Source organism: Rattus norvegicus, chromosome 3 (genome assembly GCF_021556685.1).
Source record: "Rattus norvegicus strain SHRSP/BbbUtx chromosome 3, alternate assembly SHRSP_T2T, whole genome shotgun sequence".
Lineage (NCBI taxonomy): Eukaryota > Metazoa > Chordata > Mammalia > Rodentia > Muridae > Rattus > Rattus norvegicus.
The window spans coordinates 5,629,552-5,654,135 of NC_141536.1; the positions used below are offsets into that span (position 1 = coordinate 5,629,552).

The 24,584-nt window shown below is 39.8% G+C and overlaps 1 protein-coding gene and 1 pseudogene across 2 annotated transcripts; both read right to left on the minus strand.

Moving 5' to 3' along the window:
* Window positions 1-158: 158 nt before the first annotated feature.
* Window positions 159-21,602, minus strand: Tbpl2 (TATA box binding protein-like 2). 2 transcript variants are annotated; one of them, NM_001099361.2, is made up of 7 exons: window positions 21,484-21,602; window positions 19,593-20,056; window positions 18,683-18,770; window positions 15,752-15,843; window positions 13,667-13,834; window positions 3,458-3,552; window positions 159-829 (listed from the first exon to the last, which is right to left on the minus strand). In NM_001099361.2, the coding sequence occupies exons 1-7, from the start codon at window positions 21,532-21,534 to the stop codon at window positions 753-755; spliced, it is 1,035 nt and encodes a 344-aa protein (NP_001092831.1). In that variant the 5' UTR covers window positions 21,535-21,602; the 3' UTR covers window positions 159-752. The 2 variants fall into 2 exon arrangements, with proteins under 2 accessions (NP_001092831.1, XP_087510510.1); XM_087654384.1 differs by having other exon boundaries at window positions 753-829; window positions 3,458-3,555; window positions 21,484-21,546.
* Window positions 21,603-22,892: 1,290 nt separating this feature from the next.
* Hnrnpk-ps4 (heterogeneous nuclear ribonucleoprotein K, pseudogene 4) lies at window positions 22,893-24,263 on the minus strand (annotated as a pseudogene).
* Window positions 24,264-24,584: the final 321 nt, after the last annotated feature.

A 24,584-nucleotide genomic window follows, 5' to 3' on the forward strand; every position in this document is an offset into this window, starting at 1 on the left:
ACCAGAATTGTTCTTGAAAGATGAAGATTTTAAAATGTAACAAGTCAAAGTGCACTCTGGACTAAGAGTAGATGACTTGTAAACATGTCAAAATCAACCAACCAAACCCACAAAATCATTAGCATAATAATGGCTAGTGGCTGCAATTTTACATGGTCATTTCAAACAAAGGATTTTAAGGTTTGAGATATTTTATTGGTTCTCCCCAGCTGATTTTTCACAGTTTCTGTTACCAAAAGGTCTGGATTCTGTCTTTTCTATACTTGAAATGAAAAAAAAAATTAAACATGAGTTTTTATTGATAGATGTTATATTACAGATATGATCAAGATATGCAGTCACTTGAAGTATATACTAATATATTATATACTTAATAAATAAAGTGTGGTCTTAATGTCTCAGTCTAGCAAGGCTTGACATATTTCAAATTCTGAAATAAGTTTACTTGTTCTTATTATTTATAATTAAATAACATACAAGACTCATTTTGAGCAAGAAATTTTCATTTCTTAATCATGGCTATTCACACAGAATTATTCTGTAATAAATCAAATTACACTTTAGGCTACATAGCAGACCCTGTTTCTAAAACAAGACAAAAATCAAACAGAAAACATAATCTATTAGCATAATAACAGAGGCCCATGGCTGCTAGAAAATATGAGAAGCTTCTATAGAAGGAATCAGCTTGCTCTTTGCTGTACTTAGTTTAAGCACATATCCAAATCATTGCTAGAAGCCCAATGACACCCTCAGACTTTCTTAAAACTTTCTAGAATAGGATACATGTTTTCAAATGCTTCGTAGATCTCAGAACGCTCTTTGGCACCTATAAAAAAAAATCCAAGTATATATAATCTTTAATAGAAGAACACCACCAACATTTTTCATACTAAAATTTCATTTTACCATGTTCGATTGCTGCCTCTTTTATTTTGGGAAATGGTCCAGCTAAACATCACAGATTGGCCTCAGTACAGACTTATCTGTGTCTGCTTCCCTAGTTCTGGGATTACAAGCATGCCCAGCTTTGTGATGGTTTCAAGTGGACACCTCCTTAGTTGCTTACAGTAAGTGACATTTCTTTGTAATACAGAAAAGAATTGGAAGAGGGGCACTATTGTCATAGTCTCCCCAAAATACATGCCCTAGGGCAGAGTTCCTTCAGTTTCCCCTCTTTGTGGGTCTTGTCTTCAGTCATACAGGGTTCAGTAGAGATATGGATGCAACGTTCTATAAGAGACCTAAGACTGACATCTTCAGCACCTGTGATCAAGCTAACTACCATCAGAAATGACTGCTATGGATCCACTAACTTCTGGCTAGTGTCTTGTCTTCAAAATGTACTAGGGTAGGTAGAGTCATCTTAAGAGTTGCCAATTTTAATGCATAGGAAGTAATTAGAGGGAAAATTTTATACCAGTTTTACTCTTGAAGAGTCTTAGGTGTCAGCAGTTGTTAACTATGTATAATATGATGTGAAGTCATCCTGAGCACATAGCCAACCCTATTTCAAAAACAAAGCAAAAAATAAACAAAACCATCAAAATAGCCTGTTATTGTGTGAAAAAAATAAAATATCTGGAGTCATAAGCTCTTTCTTAAGAAATGTGGAGTAAGAATGAAAGAAAGGAGATATGAGAAAGATTGTCTGGCTCAGCTCCAGGCATGAAGATGGAGATGATTCAAGAAGAGGACTAAGCAGAAATCAGGATTACCTATGAACTACAATGCTTTTACTAAAGAGGAAAATAACTGACAGGATTCAGAAGTTCAGCTGCCTCTGGACTGCTAGAGGGGATGTAAAACAGGATTCAGCTCCAAATTCGGGGTCCCCAAAAGTTAAGGGATCACTGCACAACCCAGCTGGGGAACCCTCACAAAACCTAATGCAGGTGTTCATGCAGACTGGAATTGCCACGGTAGTCATGGAAACAAAGAGGTGAAGCCAGACTATGTGGCCATCAATGGATAAGACTAGGATTATATACACACAGTCAGAGTATTGCTCAGTCACAAAAAGGACAAACTTTGAACATTTGAGAAAAACAATTTGAGAAAAAAGGGCCAGTTACTCCCCAGCCACCACCCCAGAAAGGGCAGGAGGGGTTCCATGTACAAGAAACATCCAAAAGAGGTAAGGTGAATCCATGAAGACAACAGACACTGGTGGCTGCTGGAGAACATGAAAGACTGTTCGATGATACAGGGATTTACTTGGAGTCATAGGAATGTCTTAGAACTGGAGGTAATGATATAGTCACATTGCAGAAATCTACATGAAATAAATGCCCTCCATAGTCCACTTTCAATATTAAGTTAACAAACTTAATTTTGTTTTTAAAAACCTGTTAGTCAAAAGGAAGTACTTAAATGACTAAAAGTTTTTTGGCTACTAATAATGACAAAATTGTGTTTATTTGTTGTTAAGGAGTTTGAAATTTGTAGGTCTGCACCCCAAAAGTTGGCAGGATGAAGAAGGTACACTGTGTCTTTGGAGTGGGAAATTCTCCCAGAGTCTCATCAGAGTTTAGAATATTCAAGTTTTCCTTTCCAAGTAGATCAGTTTGGAGTAAATCGAACAGGATGTGGGGTATACAAAAAGTACAAAGCTACTGACAGAGGACTTGCCTCTGGCTTTGTGGAACAGGCTTCTTGCCATCCAAAAATGCCATGTGAGAGGTGAAACAAACTTGCACACTAAACCAGACCCAAAGGCAAGGCATTCTTTTCACAATTCCTTGAGGAACATAAAATCTAGATCTGGCATTTGATCTTTTTCCATAGGACTTTATATAAAATACTGTGCCTAAGAACATCCCCTTCAAACATGAAGAGCATACTACCCAAAGACCCCAGGAAGCAGAAGCACTGGGAAGCCATATTTCGTATCATAGAAAAATAATTTCTGTACAGTTTCCTCATTTCATAAATGACAGGGAAGCAAGAAATTGAAGTTACCTACATCATAAAACAGCAGTTAGGAGAGACACAAAACCAGCGTCTTCCTTCCTAAAGGAATTGTAAACACTAGTGTAAACACTAGCGCAATCAAACAAGTGCCATTTGTACTCATGCCCACATGTTAAAACAAGATTTTGTAAAGGTAGTACTAGTTCTAGTGATGAGGATTAGACCGAGAGTCCTTTACATTCTAAGAAGAACCTTCTCCTCTGACTGTGTCCCTGACCTCATCCAACATTTCCTTAATAAAGTATGGACATCAAAGGAAAACTTACTCTCATAGTCCTTAATGGTTGATATAAAGCAAGATGGCAAGATGAAAATATACATCAAGTAGTAGGAATTTTAGAAATTGCGATCTGAGAGTGACATCATTTTCTCTCCAGTATAGCAAAAGTTACCTGTTATGGATGAAATGCATAGCATTCCTTGAAGGAAAGGCACACACATAACTTGATATCGTATGCCGTGGGACAGTAACCTGAGAACTTACCTGTCAGTACAACCTTTCCAGATGCAAAGATGAGCAGCACAACCTGCGGTTTCACCATCTTATAAATAAGGCCAGGGAACAGTTCAGGCTCATAACTGCTGAGACACACAAAGTGATAAATCCACTGCTTTTCTAGAACATTTCAAGGTCCCACATGTTAAACCTTACCTCACAGTTGTAGACAAGTACCATTTTACTAAAAGCCTCTCTCAGCAAGAGTAGTGCTTGAGTGTAAACTTTGTTTCTCTGCTAGGATTAAACCCTGAACCCCACACGTTGTGGGCATGTGCTATGACACTGGGCTACACCCTTGACCCTAACTATAGACACTTAAGACATCCAAAAACAGAGCTTTTAGTTGATTGGGGATTGGTGGCTCATGTCTGTAAATCCCAGCAATCATGAGACCAAGAGAGAATTGAGACTTAAAGACAAGTCTGGACTACATAATAAAACTGCCTTAAACATCATTACATTTTACTGGTTTCTTAAGCAGGGTCTCCCTGTAAGTTTCTAAGACTAGTTCAACACTTGCTACACATAACTCAGACCGGCCTTGAGCTTGTGGTCTTCCTGCCTCAGCTTCCTGAGTTCTAGGATTTCAGGCATATGCCACCATGACCAGCTTAAGAGCTAACTTTTGGTTAATGTTTCTCACATTTGTAAGCTACCCTAGATGATCAAAAATCGAGATTAACTTCATTATCAGATTTGGTACTTGAATATCTTGTTAAACACTCTCTGCTTGTTACTCTGAGCTAAAGCTTGCCAGTAACAGTATACAAAATGTTTTTCTGATTTTCTGACTTCCCAATAACCACACATTTTATATGCATTTATAAACAACATGTAGAAGAATGCAGATCGATCCATGATTATCACCCTGTACAAAGCTTAAATCCAAGTGGATCAAGGACCTCCACATCAAACCAGATACACTCAAACTAATAGAAGAAAAAGTGGGGAAGCATCTCCAACACATAGGCACTGGGGAAATTTTCCTGAAAAAAACACCAATGGCTTATGCTCTAAGATCAAGAATCGACAAATGGGATGTCATAAAACTGCAAAGCTTCTGTAAGGCAAAGGACACTGTGGTTAGGACAAAACTGCAACCAACAGACTGGGAAAAGATCTTTACCAATCCTACAACAGATAGAGGGCTTATATCTAAAATATACAAAGAACTCCAGAAGTTAGACAAGTTAGACTGCAGGGAGACAAATAACCCTATTAAAAATGGGGTTGAAAGCTAAACAAAGAATTCACAGCTGAGAAATGCTGAATTGCTGAGAAACACCTAAAGAAATATTTAACATCTTTAGTCATAAGGGAAATGCAAATCAAAACAACCCTGAGATTTCACCTCACACCAGTGAGAATGGCTAAAATCAAAACTCAGGTGACAGCAAATGCTGGTGAGGATGTGGAGAAAGAGGAACACTCCTCCATTGTTGGTGAGATTGCAGACTGGTACAACCATTCTGGAAATCAGTCTGGAGGTTCCTCAGAAAATTGGATATTGAACTACCTGAGGACCCAGCTATACCTCTCTTGGGCATATACCCAAAAGAAGACACGTGCTCCACTATGTTCATAGCAGCCTTATTTATAATAGCCAGAAGCTGAAAAGAACCCAGATGCCCTTCAACAGAGGAATGGGTACAGAAAATGTGGTACATCTACACAATGGAATATTACTCAGCTATCAAAAACAATGACTTTATGAAATTCATAGGCAAATGGAGGGAACTGGAAAATATCATCCTGAGTGAGGTAACCCAATCACAGAAAAACACACATGGTATGCACTCATTGATAAGTGGCTATTAGCCCAAATTCTTGAATTACCCTAGATGCACAGAACACATGAAACTCAAGATGGATGATCAAAATGGGAATGCTTCACTCCTTCTTTAAAAGGGGAACAAGAATACCCTTGGCAGGGAATAGGGAGGCAGAGATTAAAACAGAGGCAGAAGGAACACCCATTCAGAGCCTGCCCCACATGTGGCCCATACATATACAGCCACCCAATTAGACAAGATGGATGAAGCAAAGAACTGCAGGCTGATAGGAACTGGATGTAGATCTCTCCTGAGAGACACAGCCAGAATACAACAAATACATAGGCGAATGCCAGCAGCAAACCACTGAACTGAGAACGGGACCCCGTTGAAGGAATCAGAGAAAGACTGGAAGAGCTTGAAGGGGCTCGAGACCCCATATGAACAACAATGCCAACCAACCAGAGCTTCCAGGGACTAAGCCACTACCCAAAGACTATACACGGACTGACCCTGGACTCCAACTGCATACATAGCAATGAATGGCCTAGTAAGAGCACCAGTAGAAGGGGAAGCCCTTGGTCCTGCCAAGACTGAACCCCCAGTGAATGTGATTGTCGGGGGGAGGGCGGTAATAGGGGGAGGATGGGGAGGGGAACACCCATAGAGAAGGGGAGGTGGAGGGTTAGGGGGATGTTGGCCCAGAAACCGGGAAGGGGAATAACAATCAAAATGTAAATAAGAAATACTCAAGTTAATAAAGATGAGAAAAATTAAAAAAATAAAAACTGTGTTTCCACAGTCTGTCCCAGAGAAGGGCATAGAGTCATAAAAGTAGTTGATATGTTGGCTCCAGAGAGTAATACAAAAATACAATTGTTCTCAAAGTAGTGGCTCATGGAGAACAGGTATAAGGAAAGTAAGACATCTGAAAAGTGGTACACTAAGAACTGCCTGACTCTCTGTGTGTGCATAGAGGATGAACAAGACCACACTGATAACACCCACAGCTCTTCAACCACTAAAACTGTAGAAGCCCTTGCTGGAGACAGAAAGGGGATTGTCCTGAAGAGTAGGAAGGTCACTCCCCAAACCATGTTTTTAAAATGACAGGCATGATGAACTCCTGAATAGAGATGCATTCCTTACTCTGTGTGTCAGTGTAATAAAGAGAGCTAACACAGAGAAAGGACAAAAGTCACAGACCACCCAAGAGAAGCTGAACTTCACATCTCTGTCGATTTCTTGACCAATTCACCCTTGAATCGTCTTACATCACCACCTCTCCAGAAGAACTTTTCTAACTCTCTAGATCCACAGAAACACAAAGCACCCTGTTCAGAGTCCCATAGCACAGAGAATTGTCTCAGCTCCATAGTGCCTACCACAGTTCAAGACTAACAGTGACAGTTTGTCTTTATTTTTGTCAGCAAATTCCATGTGGGCAAAGGACTAAGACTGCATAGGTGGCCAGTAGCACCTTATCAGCTACCACACAATACTAGCCTGGATTTTAGACCTTCAACAAGTATTTATTAGCATAGATTTTTAGTTTAAAACTAAGGTGGAAATGCTCATAGAAAGCTATAAAGATGATTGTAATATAGATTGATAGAGAAGGTAGCAAGGGGGAGACTATGGTGGTAATGCAGCTCAGCCGTAGAGCACTTGCCTAAGAGAGAGGAGGCACTGGCTTTAACAGCCTAGACATGGTAGTACATGCTTATAATCCTAATACTCAGGAGGCTGAGACAAGAGAATCACTATAGTGTGAGGCCAACCTGTGTTACCTTATTTCAAAATTAGATGTTGAAATGCAAATTTTCAGGCCCTAAATTACACTTGACCTGATCATGCTTCCCATAAGCTCTGGCCATTGAGAAAAAGAGCTAAGAAGAAATCTCTTTCTCTGCATAGAAAAAAATTTCAAGACTCCCAACATGAAGAATACAGCCATATTAGTGTTGATATCTATATCCTGTGGACAAAGGCCTGACAGAGTGCTTTTGAGGGAGGCTTTTGAGGGAGTGAGACTGGAAACAGACAGTCTCTGGAAGACAAAGTACACCTTTCCAACCAGACGCAGCAAAAATGACTGGATCTATAAACCTGGCTGGTTGGGAATACAAGGTGGGTGTGGGCTGCTCCCAAAAAGGATAAGCCAGGCAGCTAACTCTGTTTTTGCTCTTCCAGCAGTTTTGTTTTACAGAAAGTGAAAACTGTGACAGGTAACTGTCATTATCAACTGAGATCCCTCTGCATATTATTGAGAAAGGGAAGAAAGAAGGAAGATGGGAAGGGAAGAAAGAAGGCACATAGCATGTCGAGCCCCAAGTAGCCTGAGAGGAGAACCAAGAGTCTACCTCAGCCATGCTTTGAGTTGAGGTAGAGCTCATTGGTGTGTTCTAAGAATGGAGTTGGAGACCTGTAGCTCAAGATTCTTGACAATAAATGGCAGTGTTCACATATTTTAAAATGGAGTATGTACTAAGTCTGTAAATTACCCCCGGGCTGAAAAAGAAAACACACCTAGAGATGATAGATATTGTATGAGGAAGGGATGAAGCTGTCCACGAAACTCAGACTTTTGAAATAAATAATAACAGACAGCATAGTTACTCAATAAGCAGACTGTATGGAAGAGAAAAAGAAAACAATTAGGAGGAGGGAGAATGCATTGTCCAAGCTAGATCTAGGAATGAACCATAATTTGACAGTTAAGAAAAGTCAAGACACTTTAAACTTCTCTTGGGAATGGATCTGCAAGGAAAACTAACAAAGCCCCTTCCCACTGTCCTTACCCACACTGTTGAACAGACTTACTGTTTACCCAAAGAAAGAAGAAGGGTGGAATGAGCCTGAACTGATCAAGAGGATGTAAAAGCATCTGCCATCATACGTTGGGTTAGGAGCTTTGACTCCAATGTGTATTCAAGGGATCCCTGAAGCCTGAGCTGCCCTCTCTGAGGGCTGAGTTGAGGATGGGGAGCCACTCTGGCTATGGAGATTAGGATTAAAGAAGCCAGGAGGCTACAAGGCTCCCTTAGGACAGGAATCCTATAAATAGAGCATTATTGTGGCCTTTACAACTACACAAAGATGCCCCTTCCAAATAGGGTCAGACTCAGAGTCTGTGCCTTAGCTCTCTCTATCTTCCTCCCACGCTCCAGCTAACAGCCTCAGCCCTTCATTTCTTCTACTACCATCTCCAAAGTTACTTGGGCCTATTTTTATAAATTAATGCACCTGAACATAGAAAGCTCCAGGACAGTTCATATTTATCAAAGGAAAAATTCAACAAAATGAACTTTAAATTCTGAATATTTATGTCCCAAATGTAAGGGTAACTACATTCATAAAAGAATCCTTACTAAAGTTTGAAGCACACATTGCCCTCACACAATAATAGTGGGAGACTTCAACACCCTACTCTCTTGAATGGATAGATCATAGAAGCAGAAACTAAGGAGAAACACAGAGAAACTAATAGTTATGAACCAAATGGATCTATCAGATATCTATAGAACATTTCATCCTAAAACAAAAGAATATACCTTCTCAGCACCTCACGGTACCTTCTCCAAAAATGGAGAAATAGGTCACAGAACAGGGCTCTCAACAGATACAAGACTATTGAAATAATCCATGCATCCTATCAGATCACCACAGACTAAGACTGGTCTTCAGTAACAAAAAAAAACAGAAAGCCCACATGCACATGGAAGCTTAACAATGACTTACTCAATGACAACTTGGTCAAGGAAGAAATAAAGAAATAAATCAAAGACTTTTTAGAAATTAATGAAAATGAAGGAACAACATACCCAAACATACGGGATACAATGAAATTGGTGCTAAGAGGAAAATTCATAGCTCTGAGTGCCCCCAAAAAGAAACTGGAATGAACATATACTAACAGCTTGAAAGTACAACTAAAAGCACTATAACAAAAAGAAGCAAATACACCCAAGAGTAGTAGATGGCAGGAAATATACTCAGAGTTGAAATCAACCAAGTAGAAATAAAAAGAACTATACAAAGAATCAACAAAACCAGGAACTTGTTTTTTGAAAAAAATCAACAAGATAGATAAACCCTTAGCCAAAATAACTAGAGGGCACAGAGACAGTCTCCAAATTAACAAAATCAGAAATGAAAAGAGAGATATAACAGAAGCTGAGGAAATTCAAAAAATTATCAGATCCTACTACAAAAGCCTATATTCAACAAAACTGGAAAATCTGGATGAAATGGACAATGTTCTAGAAAGATACCAGGTACCAAAGTTAAATCAGGATGAGATAAACTATATAAGCAGTCGCATAACTCTTAAAGAAATAGAAGCAGTTATTAAAAGTCTTCCTACAAAAAACAAACAAGTAAAACAAAAAATGAAAAAAGAAAGCCCAGAATCAGATGGGTTTAGTGTAGAATTCTATCAAAGAAGACCTAATACTAATACAGTCCAAACTATTCCACAAAATAGAAACAGAAGGAACACTACCCAATTCCTTCTATGAAGCCACAATTACAGTTATACATAAACCACACAAAGACCCAACAAAGAAAGAATTCAGACCAATTTCCCTTATAAATATCAACACAAAAATACTCAATAAAGTTCTTGCAAGCCAAATCCAAGAGTACATCAAAATGATCATTCATCATGATCAAGTAAGCTTCATCCCAGGGATGCAGAGATGGTTTAATATATGGAAATTAATCAACATAACCCACTATATAAACAATCTCAAAAAAAAAAAACCCACATGATCATCATGATCATCTCAGTAGATGCTGAGAAAGCATTTGACAAAATTCAACACCCCTTCATGTTAAAAGTCTTGGAAAAATGAGCAATTCAAGGCCCATACCTAAACATAGTAAAAGCCATATACAGCACACCAGTAGACAACATCAAACTAAATGGAGAGATACTTGAAGCAATCCCATTAAAATCAGGGACTAGAGAAGGCTGCCCACTCTCTCCCTATCTACTTAATATAGTACTGCGGAGTCCTAGCCAGAGCAATTAGACAAAAAGGAGGTCACAGGGATACAAATTGGAATGGAAGAAGTCAAAATATCACTATTTGTAGATGATATGATAGTATACTTGAAAGACCCCAAAAATTCCTTAAGAGAACTTCTAAACCTGAAAAACAACTTGAGCAAAGTGGCTGGATATAAAATTAACTCAAACACACCAGTAGCCTTCTTCTACTCAAAGGATAAACAGGCTGAGAAAGAAATTAGTGAAACAACACCCTTCATGAGAGTCACAAATAATATAAAATGCATTGGTGTGATTCTAACCAAACAAGTGAAAGATCTGCACAATAAGAACTTCAAGTCTCTGAAGAAAGAAATTGAAGATCTCAGAAGATGGAAAGTTCTCCCATGCTCATGGATTGTCAGGATTGATACTGCTTTTTGTTTGTTTGTTTGTTTGTTTGTTTGTTTGTTTGTTTTTTAAAAACAGAAAATGCTTCATTTCCAGCATTTCATCATTTTAAAGAAAAAGGCACTGAAACTAGTTGAATTTCATCTTTGTGTTCATATATTTCTTCAAAGAGAGGCAAACAATAAGAAACTAGAGGAGCATCAGAGCTTTGATGTAAAACACTTTAGGCATGTCTTTGGTTCAATTGAAGCAGGATTGATACTGTTAAAATGGTCATCTTGCCAAAAGCAATCTACAGATTCAATGCAATCCTCATCAAATTCCTAACTCAATTCTTCATAGAGTTAGAAAGAGCAATTTGCAAATTTCTTTGGAATAACAAAAAACCTAGGATAGCGAAAAGTATCCTCAACAATAAAAGGACTTCTGGGGGAATCACCATCCCTGACCTAAAGCTATATAACAGAGTAATAGTGTTGAAAAACAGTATAATATTGGTACAGAGACAAGAAGATAGATCAATGAAATAGATTTGAACCCACACACCTATGGTCACTTGATCTTTCCAAAGGAGCTAAAACCATACAGTGGATAAAAGAGAATTTTCGACAAATGGTGCATGTAGAAGAAATCAAATTCATCCATTCTTATTGCCCTGTACAAATGTCAAGTTCAAGTGGATCAAGGACCTCTACATAAACCAGATACACTCAAACTAATAGAAGAAAAAGTGGGGAAGAACCTCGAACACATGCACACTGGAGAAAATTTCATGAACAGAACACCAATGGCTTATGCTCTAAGATCAACAATTAACAACTGGGACCTCATAAAATTGCAAGAATTCTGTAAGGCAAAGGACACTGTCATTAAGACAAAATGGCAACCAACATATTGGGAAAAGATCTGTACCAATCCTACATCTGATGCCTAATATCCAATATATACAAAGAACTCAAGAAGTTAGACTCCAGAGAATCAAATAACCCTATTAAAAATGGGGTACAGAGCTAAACAAAGAATTCTCAATTGAGGAATATCGAATGGCTGAAAAGTACCTAAAGAAATGTTCAATATCCTTAGTCATCAGGGAATCACAAGATTCCCTAAGATTTTACCTCACACTAGTCAGAATGGCTAAAATAAAAAAGTCAGTTCACAACAGATGCTGGTGATGCTGTGGAAAAAGAGGAACACTCCTCCATTGCTGGTGGCATTGCAAGCTTTAGGATCCACTTTAGGAATCAGTCTGGTCGTTCCTCAGAAAATTGGACATAGTAGTATCTGAGAACCCAGCTATACCAGTCCTGGGCATGTACCCAAAAGATGCTCCAACATATAACAAGGACACATGCTCTATGTTCATCGCACATTTATTTATAATAGCCAGAAGCTGGAAAGAACCCAGATGTCCCTCAACATAGGAATGGATACAGAAAATGTGGTACCTTTACACAATTGAGTACTACCCAGCTATTAAAAACAATGACTTCATAAAATTCATAGATAAATGAACTAGAAAATATCCTGAGTGAGGAAATCCAATCACAAAAACAAACAAACAAACCCCACATGGCCTGCACTCGCTGATAAGTGGATATTAGTCCAAAAGCTCCAATTACCCAAGATACAATCCACAGGCCAAATGAAGTTCAAGAAGGACAACCAAAGTGGGAATGCTTTAGTCCTTCTTAGAAGGGGGAACAAAAATATTCATAGGAGGAAATACAGAGACAAAATTTGGAACAGAGACAAAGTTTGGAGCAGAGACTGAAGAAAAGGCCATCCAGAGACTGCCCCACCTTGGGATCCATCCCATATGCATATAGCTACCACACCCTGACAATATTGGTGACGCCAAGAAGTGCATGCTGACAGGAGCCTGATATAGCTGTCTCCTGAGAGGCTCTGCCAGATCATGTCAAATACAGTGGCAGACTGTATAAACCAACCACTGAACCGAGAACAGGGTCCCCATTAGAGGAGTTAGAGAAAGAATTGAAGGAGCTGAAGGGGTTTGCAACCCCATAAGAACAACAATACTAACCAACCAGAGCTGTCAGGGACTAAACCACCATCCAAAGAGTACACATGGACTTACCCATGGCTCCAGCTCCATACATAGCAGAGATGGCCTTGTTTGGCACCAGTGGGAGGAAAAGCCCTTGGTCCTGTCAAGGCTCAACCTCCCAGTGTAAGGGAATGTCAGGGTGGAGAGGGAGGATGGGGTGGATGAATACCCATTCATCCATTCTATGAGGGAACACCCTCATAGAAGAAGGTAGGTATGAGGAAATGGGATAGGGAGTTTATGGATAGGAAACTGGGAAAGGTGATAACATTTGAAATGTGAATAAAAAATATCCAATAAAAAATTAAAAGAAATAAAGCATGTGCTAAAGCATGTGCGCACATGCACACACACACACACACACACACACACACAAATGTTAGTTGTATTCATGATCTTCAAAATAAGAATAATGAAAGCATATTAAAAAAAGCAATCAGTCTAGTCTCCCCAATTGTTGATTTTCTCTTTTCTAAGTTTCAAGGCTATACCCATTTAAAAAAAGAAAAGAAAAGAAAAATAGAAAAAGAAAGAAAGAAAAGAAAAGAAAAAGAAAAATAGAAAAAGAAAGAAAGAAAAGAAAAGAAAAGAAAAGAAAAGAAAAGAAAGTTCCAGGTCAGAAGCACCAGAGTCAGTTATGAACTTTGCAGGACTCCAAGCTGACTCTCTACTGGTGAGGCTGTCCAATCAAAGTTGTGAGCTAAAGTTTTGCTAGTGATAACTATGCAGTTTTTCTGTGAAAAACACTATTTCGAAACACTGGCTTCATATAGTAACTTTTGATAACTTGGGCACAGCATCTTGATTCATTCAGATACCCTGCCTCTACCTGTAAAGCATTTTTTGGTAAATGGTCATTTTCTCTGAAAGCTATTTTATATTATCAGCATGAATTTTCTAACTGCTATAACCTAGTAAGTACAACATTAAGCTTAATACCATCATACCTACTGAACTGCCGATGGGTTAGTGCCAAAATCTCCAGCCTGATGGGAAATTTCACATCACAGCTTGCAACCATGTTCTGAATTTTAAAATTGAAGAATCTGACGGGGAACCCCAGCTTCTGCACCACGCGAGCATACTTTCTTGCTGCCAGCCGAGACTCGTCTTCACTGGGGAGATGCAAGCATGATTAAAGGCATTCATATTGTTTTTGAGATAATCTGGCTCTGCAGCCCAGGCTAGTGGGAACTTGTACGTTCCTGCTTCAGCCTCCCTTGCCTGAAACTACTGGCAGTCATCACCACACCTACTTGACCAATGGCATCTTAGACAGTTTGTCTCCTCTACTATTTGTGTTACACTTGCAGCCTATGCTCAGCTTCTAATGCACCTAACAACTCTGTAAACTGGGATGGGGCTCAGTGACTTCACTAGCCTAATGTGTACAAGACTCTGGGTTTGGTCCCCAGAATTATAAAAATAAGATAAAAGAGAGGTTCCATGAGAGGGACCTCCCTCCAATGCTTGTGCCTGTGATGTCTTGTCAAAGGTCTGATTCAGTGCACAATGAACTGTTGAGCTGAACCAACCACCAAAAACCTTGATTGGTCATCTCTCATCTAGAAGGCACTTTTTCTTTTACTTGTCTTAAATGTTACTTGGAAAATTAACTACTGTGCCATTTCTTAAAGTGTGTCCACAGTCCTAAAATCTTGTTAGAGGAGCCATGACCCAGGTTTGCCTTCTGTCAAACACACAGTCTTGTCTGAGGCCCAACAAACTGCTGTCCACAGCCTCCCAAATGCTTCTGTTCCTCACCACAGCCTGAGAATTGCCCTGGTCTAAATGTGTGGAGCCATTTATATAGGAACAAAAATAAGTACAAAGAACGCTTAGAGAAACAACACACGGAAGAAAGATATGTGCCAAGTAAGTGGAATAGACTTCCATCTTTACCAGACAAATTGCCAAGGACAAATTTAAATTGCTTAAAACTTGACCAAGTTTTCTCAGATTTTCTCACCCAACTGCTATAAAACATACTCCGTGAGCAGCAGTGGCTGCTAGACAGGAGCCACACCTAATGAGTAAGTTATGGGAACACAGCTGTCTTGTGGGACATATCCCATCTTTAAATTGTAAATGAGCAGTTTCTAAAAGAAAAGTCAGTGTGACGCAGCTTGCCTGGACAAAGGGAGATGTTGGAGTCTTTAAATCCCTCACTGTCCTCTTCTGGGAACTCTGTTACATGTGCTTTACTTCAATTATCCCCATTTTCCTCTTCCCAATTCTAACTCCTGACACTGCTATGTCCTGTAGAGAGATTATCTTGTGTCTTGTATGGCATTCAATGTCAATTAAAAAGCTTACAACCTCTGTCTTAGGCAGGAAATAAGAGGTGAGACATGAGGAGGAGAAAGAATTCTAGGAGGAAAAGGAGGAGCCTGAAAAGAAGTGAGGAGACAGACTATGGTACCTGAGCATAGGTGATTAGCCATGTGGCAAAATATACATTAAAATAAATGGGCATCTTAAGTTATGATTTAGTCAGAGTAGGGCATAGCTATGTGGCCCAGGTATTTGTAAGTATAATTTGAGTCTTATTTCTAGGAACATGGGGCTGAGAGGCAGAACTGGAGCCTAACTTCAACAGTGTCCCAGGTTAGCCATGGAATAAGGACATTTTATAAAGGAAGGCTTACTTCACTGAAAATTTCACAAACAAGTTCCTATTTTACCACAGCTCAAAGTCTGTACATATATTCATTGCACAAACATTAGAAAATAGATTAAAAATTCTAAAGTCTCTGGTCAGATCAGATCTTTGGATGTGATCCCTTTTAAAATTTAAGTTTTACCTTCTGCACATAGCCCTAAGTAAATATGTATTCTTCATCTTTATTATAGGAAAATAGATTTGTATAGAGTTTGGACAATTATGCTGCTGTCTCTTGAACTTTCAACTCCATATTAATAGACAGTGAAAAATATATTGCTCCTAGTATGAATTTTCACACAAATACTATGCTTCTTTTCTTACATAATGAGTTGCCTATAGGGTAGGAGTGGAAACTTCATCTTCATACCTTTTGGCTCCTGTACAGACCACTTTCCCAGAGCTAAATATAAGAGCTGTGGTCCTTGGCTCTCGGATCCTCATTATGACTGCAGCAAACCTCTGCAAACCAAAGCCAATGGGAGATTAGTCTCTCCTGGAAGTTATTACTAGCACAGTTGGAAACTGTGGCTTTATATATGAACATCTTGAGAAAACTAAAACTAGATGGAAAAAAAACCAGATAATGCTTAGGTCTGTTTTCAACACATTAACAAGAATTATAGTTGTTATTTCACAGTCATTCTTAATGTAACAGTGCCTATCCAATTTCTCTCATTTAGTATAACAAGAGTAACTTGAGTTAATTGTTGCCCTTATTTAGTACACAAGAAATTAAGTAACCTCCAATGTTATCAGAACTTGGTAAGGATAGGGTGCAAAACTACAACTAGTAAGATTTATGCTGACATACTTCCTTCTTCTCTTACAGAATCCCTGTTTTAAAAGGAAGAGTAAAGATGGGGAGCTGAGGATACGGCTCTGTTGGCAGAGTAATTCTGAACACACACGATGCCCTGAGTTTCATTGCCCAGATGCAAATAATCCAGGTTTGGTGGTGCAGACTTGGATTCCCAGCACCCTGAATATGAAACATGGAAAGAGAAAATTCAAGATCATCCTTGGCAGCATAAAAAAATTTGAGGCAAGTTTGAAATACATGAGATCTCATCTCAGTACAAAAAATTGTACAAGTTCAATGTGGTGGGACATGCCTATAAGTCTAGCACTTGGGAGACTGGGGTAGAAGGATTCCAAGTTCAAGAACAGCCTAAATCACAGGGCTAAATCCTACTTCAAGACAAAACAAACCCACCATAGAAAATAGAAGTATGCTATCATGTATGTTATTGCCAAGATTCTATACTGTAGAATTCTACAAAGTAATCGAAATACAGAACACAGTATACATAATGACAGACATACTTAAAATTAAAAGAAAACCTGTTTCATCATGTTCCAGTCTTCCCAATCCATTTCCATATGCAATGTGTGCTCCTGGGCCTGCTCTTCCGTAAACCTTTCAAGGACACCCTCGAGACCAGTCAGCCTATCACATTGATGTGGCACTAAATAACCTCTTACTGGTCCTACATTCTCTTCTCCAACTTTCCTTTACCCAGTAGGCCAGTAACAGCATTGGAGTGGGTCCCATGCAAGACAACTCCAGCTATTCCAAAAGATAAAAGATGACTTCAAGCTCTGACAAGCAATTGCAATTTGAACTGTCAACACACATACACACACACACACACACACACACACACACACACACACACACACACATCCCTCAGTCACCAACCAGGGAGTTGATAAGTCCTGTTAGTGTTGTTCATGTGCATACTAAAATATATCACTTTTCCTGGTATTCATTAAAATAAGAGAGAGGGACAAAGGGAGGGAGGGAGGGAGAAAGGGAGAGGGGGGAGGAGGAAAAGGAAAAGGTAGAGAAAGGGGAGGGGTGAGTAAGGGATGAAGAGTGAAAAATGTACATACCCTCTTCTACGTGACCCAGGCAAACAGCCTTCTGCTGCTGCCTCTCCAGTGCTGGAATTGTAAGTGCAGATGACCAATTTTGTTTTGCGAGACTGGGTCTCACTATGTCACACTGGCTGGCTTTTTGACTCTTTTTGTAGACCTGGCTGGCCTTGAACTCACAGATACATACATGCCTACTTCAGCCTCCCAAGTACTGGTATTATAAGGTGTGCACCACCATGCCCAGAAGAGTTATTTCCACCTGTACTTGAGCCAGAGATATACGACATAAAAGGGGAAGCTATAATGTATCTGGATAATAAGTAGCCCTAAATTCCAATGTCAGCAAAAGCAAATGCTTATCTATAAAGACTTAATGCATGTCATCTCTTCTTCTATTGAAATTCTTTGTCAAAATATTGCTTATTGCACTCCTAGTACAGGACTTGGCTTCAAATCCTGTCTTTTTCTACAAGGTACAGGCCCTAAGAAATTATTAAATGTTGATGTAGCTAACAAATCCACATTCTGTATGCAAACAAGCCAATGAAAAAGAGTGCCTACCCTTGTTGAGACACAAGGAACAGATTTTAACTAAACAGCAGTCAGTGGGCACAGGCAGGGAGGTTCCTATGAGCTGGAGGCCAGCTTGGTTAGACAGTGAGAAAAACTTTAGGTAGAGAATCACAGAATTATCCTCCAGTAAATAGAAGCTTGAACCTTAGAATGAGTTTACTTTTGGTATAAGCAAAACTGTAACTGGGAAAGCAGATATGTCAGCTAAGTGGGCCAGCATTTAGAAAAATAGGATTTCTGACCAGGCAGGGTTACACAGACCTGTGGGTCCTGGGAGAAGAGACAGGAGGATTCGAAGATCAAGCCAAGCCTTTATTACATATCAAGACATTGTCAAAAATGTTAAAAATTCTTGTAGAGGCTTAATACCCCTGCATAGGGGAATGCTAGGGTAGTGAGGTGGGAGTGGGTTGGGAGAGCACCCTCATAGAAGCAGGGGAGATAGGTTAGAGGGATTGCACAGGAGAAGCTAGGAAGGGGAATAACATTTGAAAGGTAAATAAGATAACCAATTAAAAGAAAAAGAAAAAAATTCCACAGATGTCATGGCAGTTACAGAGAGAGTTAGTGCTCCACCAGGAACAGTGCCCAGACCCAGTGTTAGGATCCCTGAGTTACTGCTTTAACCGGTGTGGAGAATGCTTTTTTCTTAACTTCAACATAAAAAAAAATTAAAGACTTAAACTTCTGAATAGCAAAACTTTTCACTAAGAATTTATTTTAAAAAAATTAAGCATTGTCAAAGTCATACAAGAAAAATAACTGAAGGAAAAAATAATGCCAAAATCATACAATGGAAACGACCTAAGGGAAAATGAATGATCAAAGGAACACCAAGGAATCTTACCTTTGGATTATATTCTGTGTTTTTGGCATTCAAAGCTATTTTTCTCAGATCCAATTTACAGGCCAGATTTGCAGTGGAAACTACATTCCTGAGCAAAGAAGTCAACGCAGAAAATCATATAGGTGTAGTTTCAATACCAACTTCTTAACTTATTTCATAGACTCTGCCTGAGCAACTTGCTAGGCAAATGGATAGAACTAGAAAATATCATCTTGAGTGAGGTAACCCAGTCCCCAAAAAACAAAACCACAAACAAAAAACAAACAAAACATGGTATGCGCTCACTGACAAGTGGATATTAGTTCAAAAGCTCAAATTACCCAAGATATAATCCACAGACCACATGAAGCTCAAGAAGAAGCATGACCAAAGTGCCCATGCTTCAATCCTTCTTAAAAGGGGAACAAAAGTATTCATAGGAGGGGATATGGAGACATACTTTGGAGCAGTGACTGAAGGAATGGCCATTCAGAGCCTGCACCATCTGGAGATTCAGCCCATATACATGCAGCCACCAAACAATCTCCCACTTGTTAAAACTTTTGTGCTTTTGGTATAATCAATACAATCTTTCAAGAATGTGTCAAGAACTGGTGCTTCCTTTTATAAGTTACCAGACCACCCACAATCTAAGAAGATTGTAAGACTGTATCTTCTTACAATCTAAAAAGAAGGGGACAGAGGAATAGGAAGAGGATATTTAGAGGAGGGGAGTGTTGATATTGGGGTATAAAGTGAATTAATTAATTTAATAAAGATTAAAACTTAAACTTAAGATTATAACTTAAAAAGAATACAGCAATCTGAACTTCTCTGCCTTCACACCATTATCCTGAAATTAGCTGTCACGTTCTGAAATATAAACTGTGTTTCTAGAAGCATCCCTCACTTTAAAAACAAGTACACTTACTGTAATTGAGGCACAATTCCAGAACATTCTGTAACAGGGTTCATTGGTGTCATGGATGATATCAATACCACAGGTAAGGCATTGGAATTTGGTGTTTCTGAAGAGAGCTGGTTGGAGTCAGCATCATGAGAGCACAGACATGACTGGGTATCTGGTGAACTGTTGCTATTCAAGTTCAGCCCACTGCCTTGTTCATCAGGCAACTGCAACTGACTTTGCCAATCTTGAGTCCTAAAGCTTTCCTCATTTGTGACTTTGTTTCCAGTGACAGTTCGGTCTTTATTTTCTTGGGTAAGTTCATCTGGTAAGAAGCTTAGATCCACAGATGAAAAGTCACTGGGTGCCTTTTTGACTGCACCAAGATGTGAATGAAATACAGTCTCTGGATTGGATGGATTAAGTGGGTGCACATCTAAAGGCGCTCCTGGGCTGAATAGTTGAGACGTAGCTGGAGGAAAGTCATCCTAGGAAGTTTGCAAAGCAAAAGAAATCAAAACACCAGTGTCTTACACCAGTGGTATTCCACTATGGAGGAAGGCAATGGGTTCAGTCTAGAAGGTGGTCCAAGATTGCTTAAATCCATACCCCACCTCCTACTACAAAGTACCACCCAATGTTCTACTGCAGAGTTACAGCATGCTTAAAAGTGTATCTTAGAGCTGGACAGATGACCAGAGACTGATGACAGATGACTGAGCTCTCTTCCAGAGGACCCAGGTTTGTGGGCCCCACATGGCTACTCTCAACCATCTGTAACTCCAGGTCTGGGAGATCTGATATCCTCTTTTGGACTCATTCATTGGACACTAGGCATATACATGGTACACATACATACATGAAGGCAGAACACTCATACATGGAAAATAAAGGCAAATGAATCTTTTGTAAGTATATCTTAAAACATAGAAAAAGCATTTATCATATGGTTTTTTCCTACTTCAGTTATAGCCTACTAAGCTGTCCCTAGCCCCGGCTGTTAAAGAGAGCAGTTGCACTCTATTAGTTAATTATGAGCATCAGTTGACTTAAATGGTCCTTCAGTCTTAAATTCACATTTAATTTTTAAAGATTTATTTTTATTATTTTGTCATTATGTATATGTGTGAAGGGGATATGTGCAATCAGTGCAGAAGTCTAAGGAATCTAGAAGGCAGCATCGGACCTCATTGGACATGAAGTTACAGAAAGTCATGAGCCACAGACATGGGTGCTGGGAATTGAACTCAGGTTGTCTGCAAGACTGGTAATTGTTCCTAACTATGGAGCTATCTCCATGGCCCAAGAAAACTCACATTTTACAGCAAGCAAGTGAACATTGGAACATAATCTTAATTGACTAATAAACACTAATTAAAGACTCTGCATGCTTTTTCTAATTCAGGGGAAAGATTTTAAAAATGTAAGATTTAAAAATAAATCTAGGGCAGATAAATAAGATACTGAGATTTAAATGTCAAGAGAATTTTAAATTGATATTTGTTTTGTTTTAGAAATGGAATCTCATTGTTGCCCAGGCTGGCATCAGCCTCTATAGTGCTGGATTATTAACTTTAATCCCAGCACTCAGGAGACAGAGGTAGGCAGATCTCTGTAAACCTAGTTGTTCACTGTTGGTTTAAGAAGTCAGATGCCATGGGCCTGGCCTGGACAGAGCAAAGCAAAAGCTGAAGCATTGACACCCAGGTGACTGCAGGCAGCATGTCACTTTACCACCATAACCAGGTCATCTAGCTTTGTGGCTAGGGTGTCTGATTGACAGCCCTGATCACCTTGCTCAAGTTCACCTGAAGGGTCCCTAAAACCCTGCCTCTTAGTGAGGATTTGGCATTTCAAAGAGATTCCCAAGGCCAACAGCAGCCCTGGTTCTCAGCAATGTGTCTGCCAGGCTCACCTGGAAGGTATAAGGGTCCAGGAAAATGTCCACGTACATGTCCTCCTCCATGAGGGGAGAGCCCGCTATGTAAAGCTAGGGGCAAGCAAGGCATCAGCGTCCAGGCACGTGGGAGGCGCCTTATGGGAACCTTCCTGATTGTGGGAGCACATGCCCTTTATCAGGCAGCACGCAGTGAGGTGGGGCCAGCTCTGCCACCTTGCACAGATGCTATGAATGAGCTTAGGAGTCAGGTGAGATACACAGAAGAAGCTGATGAACCAGGCAAGACACAGCTTCTTCCAGAAGAGGAAGGCTGCTGAGCTGGATGGGGCAGGCCAGGATAGGACTGCAAGTGGTGCTTGCAGGGCAACCAGGTGTTGCCCGTGCCTCCAGGAGAACAGCATGGTAAGGTTAGTGCAGTGCACAATGAGAAAAGAATGTTTTTCTCTCCCCCTCTTTTCTTTTCCTTCTCCTTTCTCTTTCCCTTTTCTTCTTTACTTTCTCTTTCCTTTTCCCCTTCTCGTGTAGGCCAGGCTAGCCACAAACTTGTATATCCTCCAGCTCCTGAGTGCTAGGATTACAGTGTGCACTACCATACCCAGATTCTCAGATGTGATATTTCTAATATTGATTTATCTTCATTGGCATGTGTGCATGGACACATGGACTAGGTTCTCTCCTTCCCGCTTTGGACGAAACCAAAGGATCAAGCCCAGAGTGTCAGTCCTGGTGGCAAACACCCTTACTCACTGAGTCTTCTCATCTATTCACATGTGATATTTCTGTAATTATTCTTCACCTTCACATCCCAGGTAGATTTTCACCTGTTACAGAGAATTTGCCTACAGCTGTGTTGCTCTACAGTTAGGATTCAAACAACTCAAGAAGTTAATGTAAAACCAAATATCTAGAAAAGCTCTTCTTTCTTTCTTTTTTTAGATTCACTAAATTTATTTTAAAAATCATAAAACATTTCTTTCAAAAGAGCATTACATTCTGCACATTTCTCTGAACAAGTGCCAGGGACATGTGGACTATTACTTTTCTCCCTGCCCCCCCCCAATGTTACAGTGACCACAAAGCAAGGTGTTCACAATAATTACACAGGGGGATTTTTTTTCAAGCCACCAACAATAAACAAAAAATAAAAGTCATTCACTCTGCTGCTATCTCAGAATTTCAATGATAGGTTTTCTTTGCATGCCCTCCCCCAAACCCTGTTTGTAAGGAACTAAACCATTACATCTGGTGAACAGCAAAGATTTCACTACACCTCAAATGCAGAACACCTATGAAGCAGAGGAAAGTTGGTCTTTTAAACAGAAGCAAATTAAAAAAAATATGCAGGACTCCTGCAGTTCTTTGCTAGTCTTAGAAAAACCTTCAAGAAAACTGCTTCACAGTATAAAAGAGAAAAATATCTTGCATTAGAATCCTTCAACACCTGCACACTGCTTTGCACTGTTCTGCAGCAAATACTATGTGCTCTGTATTTGGTTCTGTGTTCCTGGAATGGTAATGATCCAATCTTCTGATCATTCTAAAGGTTCATCACTTTTGATTAACACTCCAGACTCATGACAAATTTCTTTAATCCACTGACCACCTTTGCCAATAATAGATCCAGCCAAATCTTTGGGAATAGTTACTTGCGTAGTGATAACAGGTCCATCGAGATCACTGTGTGACCCACGACCCCCTGCATAAAAATAATTATATCCAGAACCACCCTGTAGTTCATAAGCCATTGGCCATTCTGATGGGCTCCATGTGTCAATTGTAGCGTCCCAAGTTTCATCAGCACTGAACCCAACCATGCCATCATAGTGGTCTCCAGGCTGTCCCGTTCTGTTGTAAGCCAATAGATCTCCCCCTGTGGGTGGTGGAGGAGGAAGATGAAGATTCCAGGCTTCCACCTCAACCAGGAGGAGATGGAGGAGGTCCTCGATGAGGGCTCATATCATCATAATCTCTTCTAGAAGGAGGTATGGGGTGCCTATCCCGACCAGAAAGCATTCTGTCAAAACCACCTCTTCCTGGCATGGGGAATCCCACAGGATGTCCTCGGCAGTCATCAAACATCATTGTAAAGCCACCATAATCATAAGTTTCATTATAAAAGTTGGGATCATAAGGTTGTGCATGTCCTTTGATGGGAGACTCAAATATAAGGTCAAGGATGATCTTGTTGCATTCTACAACCCTATCAGGTTTTCCTCCAATAAGAGCAACTCTGTCAGTAGAATGAGGGCAGCATTCCTGGAAAAGCTTGATTGCTGTCTGAGTGTTTTCTCAGAGTTCTTTGACTTTAGCACCTTTAACACCAATAATTCCTCCTGCCAGATTTGATGAATCAACAGTCTCAGCTCACAGTCAAAGTCACTCCCTTTATAATACTGGTGATTTAAGCATCCACAGCATCAGATTCAAGCGGGAGCTGTCTGATCGGAGTGGGTGATGGCAACTGCAGGCTCTTGTCCAAGGTAGGGATGATTTTCTTCAGAATTTCTCCAATCAACTCAATATCCACACTGATAGTATGCAGTCGGGGCCAGTGTTTCTGGAACTGAAACACTGGCATTGTAGACTGTATGGAGAGCCTTAATATTCTTGCCTTCTTTTCTAATCACTGCCCCAGCATTCTTGCTGTGAAGCAAAATGTGCGATTCAACCGTCACATCCATATTTCTAGATCTTTTAAAGGCTTGTTCCTTTTCCATATCTTCTGCAGGGCATTTACCAAATTCACCATTGGTTTCAGTGTTAGGGAAGGTTTCTTCTGGCTGTTTGGTCTCCATTTTCTTGAATTAAATGGATCTACCAATGAGCTGCAATCAAGTGAGAGACAAGCACGATGGCAATGTCCATGCAGTGGAGAAGCAGAGGATAATGGTGTCTGTAGCCAAAGCTTTTCTTTCTTTAAAGTTTTAATTCAAATGTCTTAGCTTAACTATATTGAACTGTTCTAGAAACAGACGTTTTGATGTAAGAGATTGCAAAATGTATGTTTAAATCTTCCATACTTGATTCTACTGTTTAAAGGGAGAAATTTGAATCATTCTTCATCATGTCTCTGTGCCTAGCTCATCTACTCAATCAGTCTTGGTGGATGAAAGGGC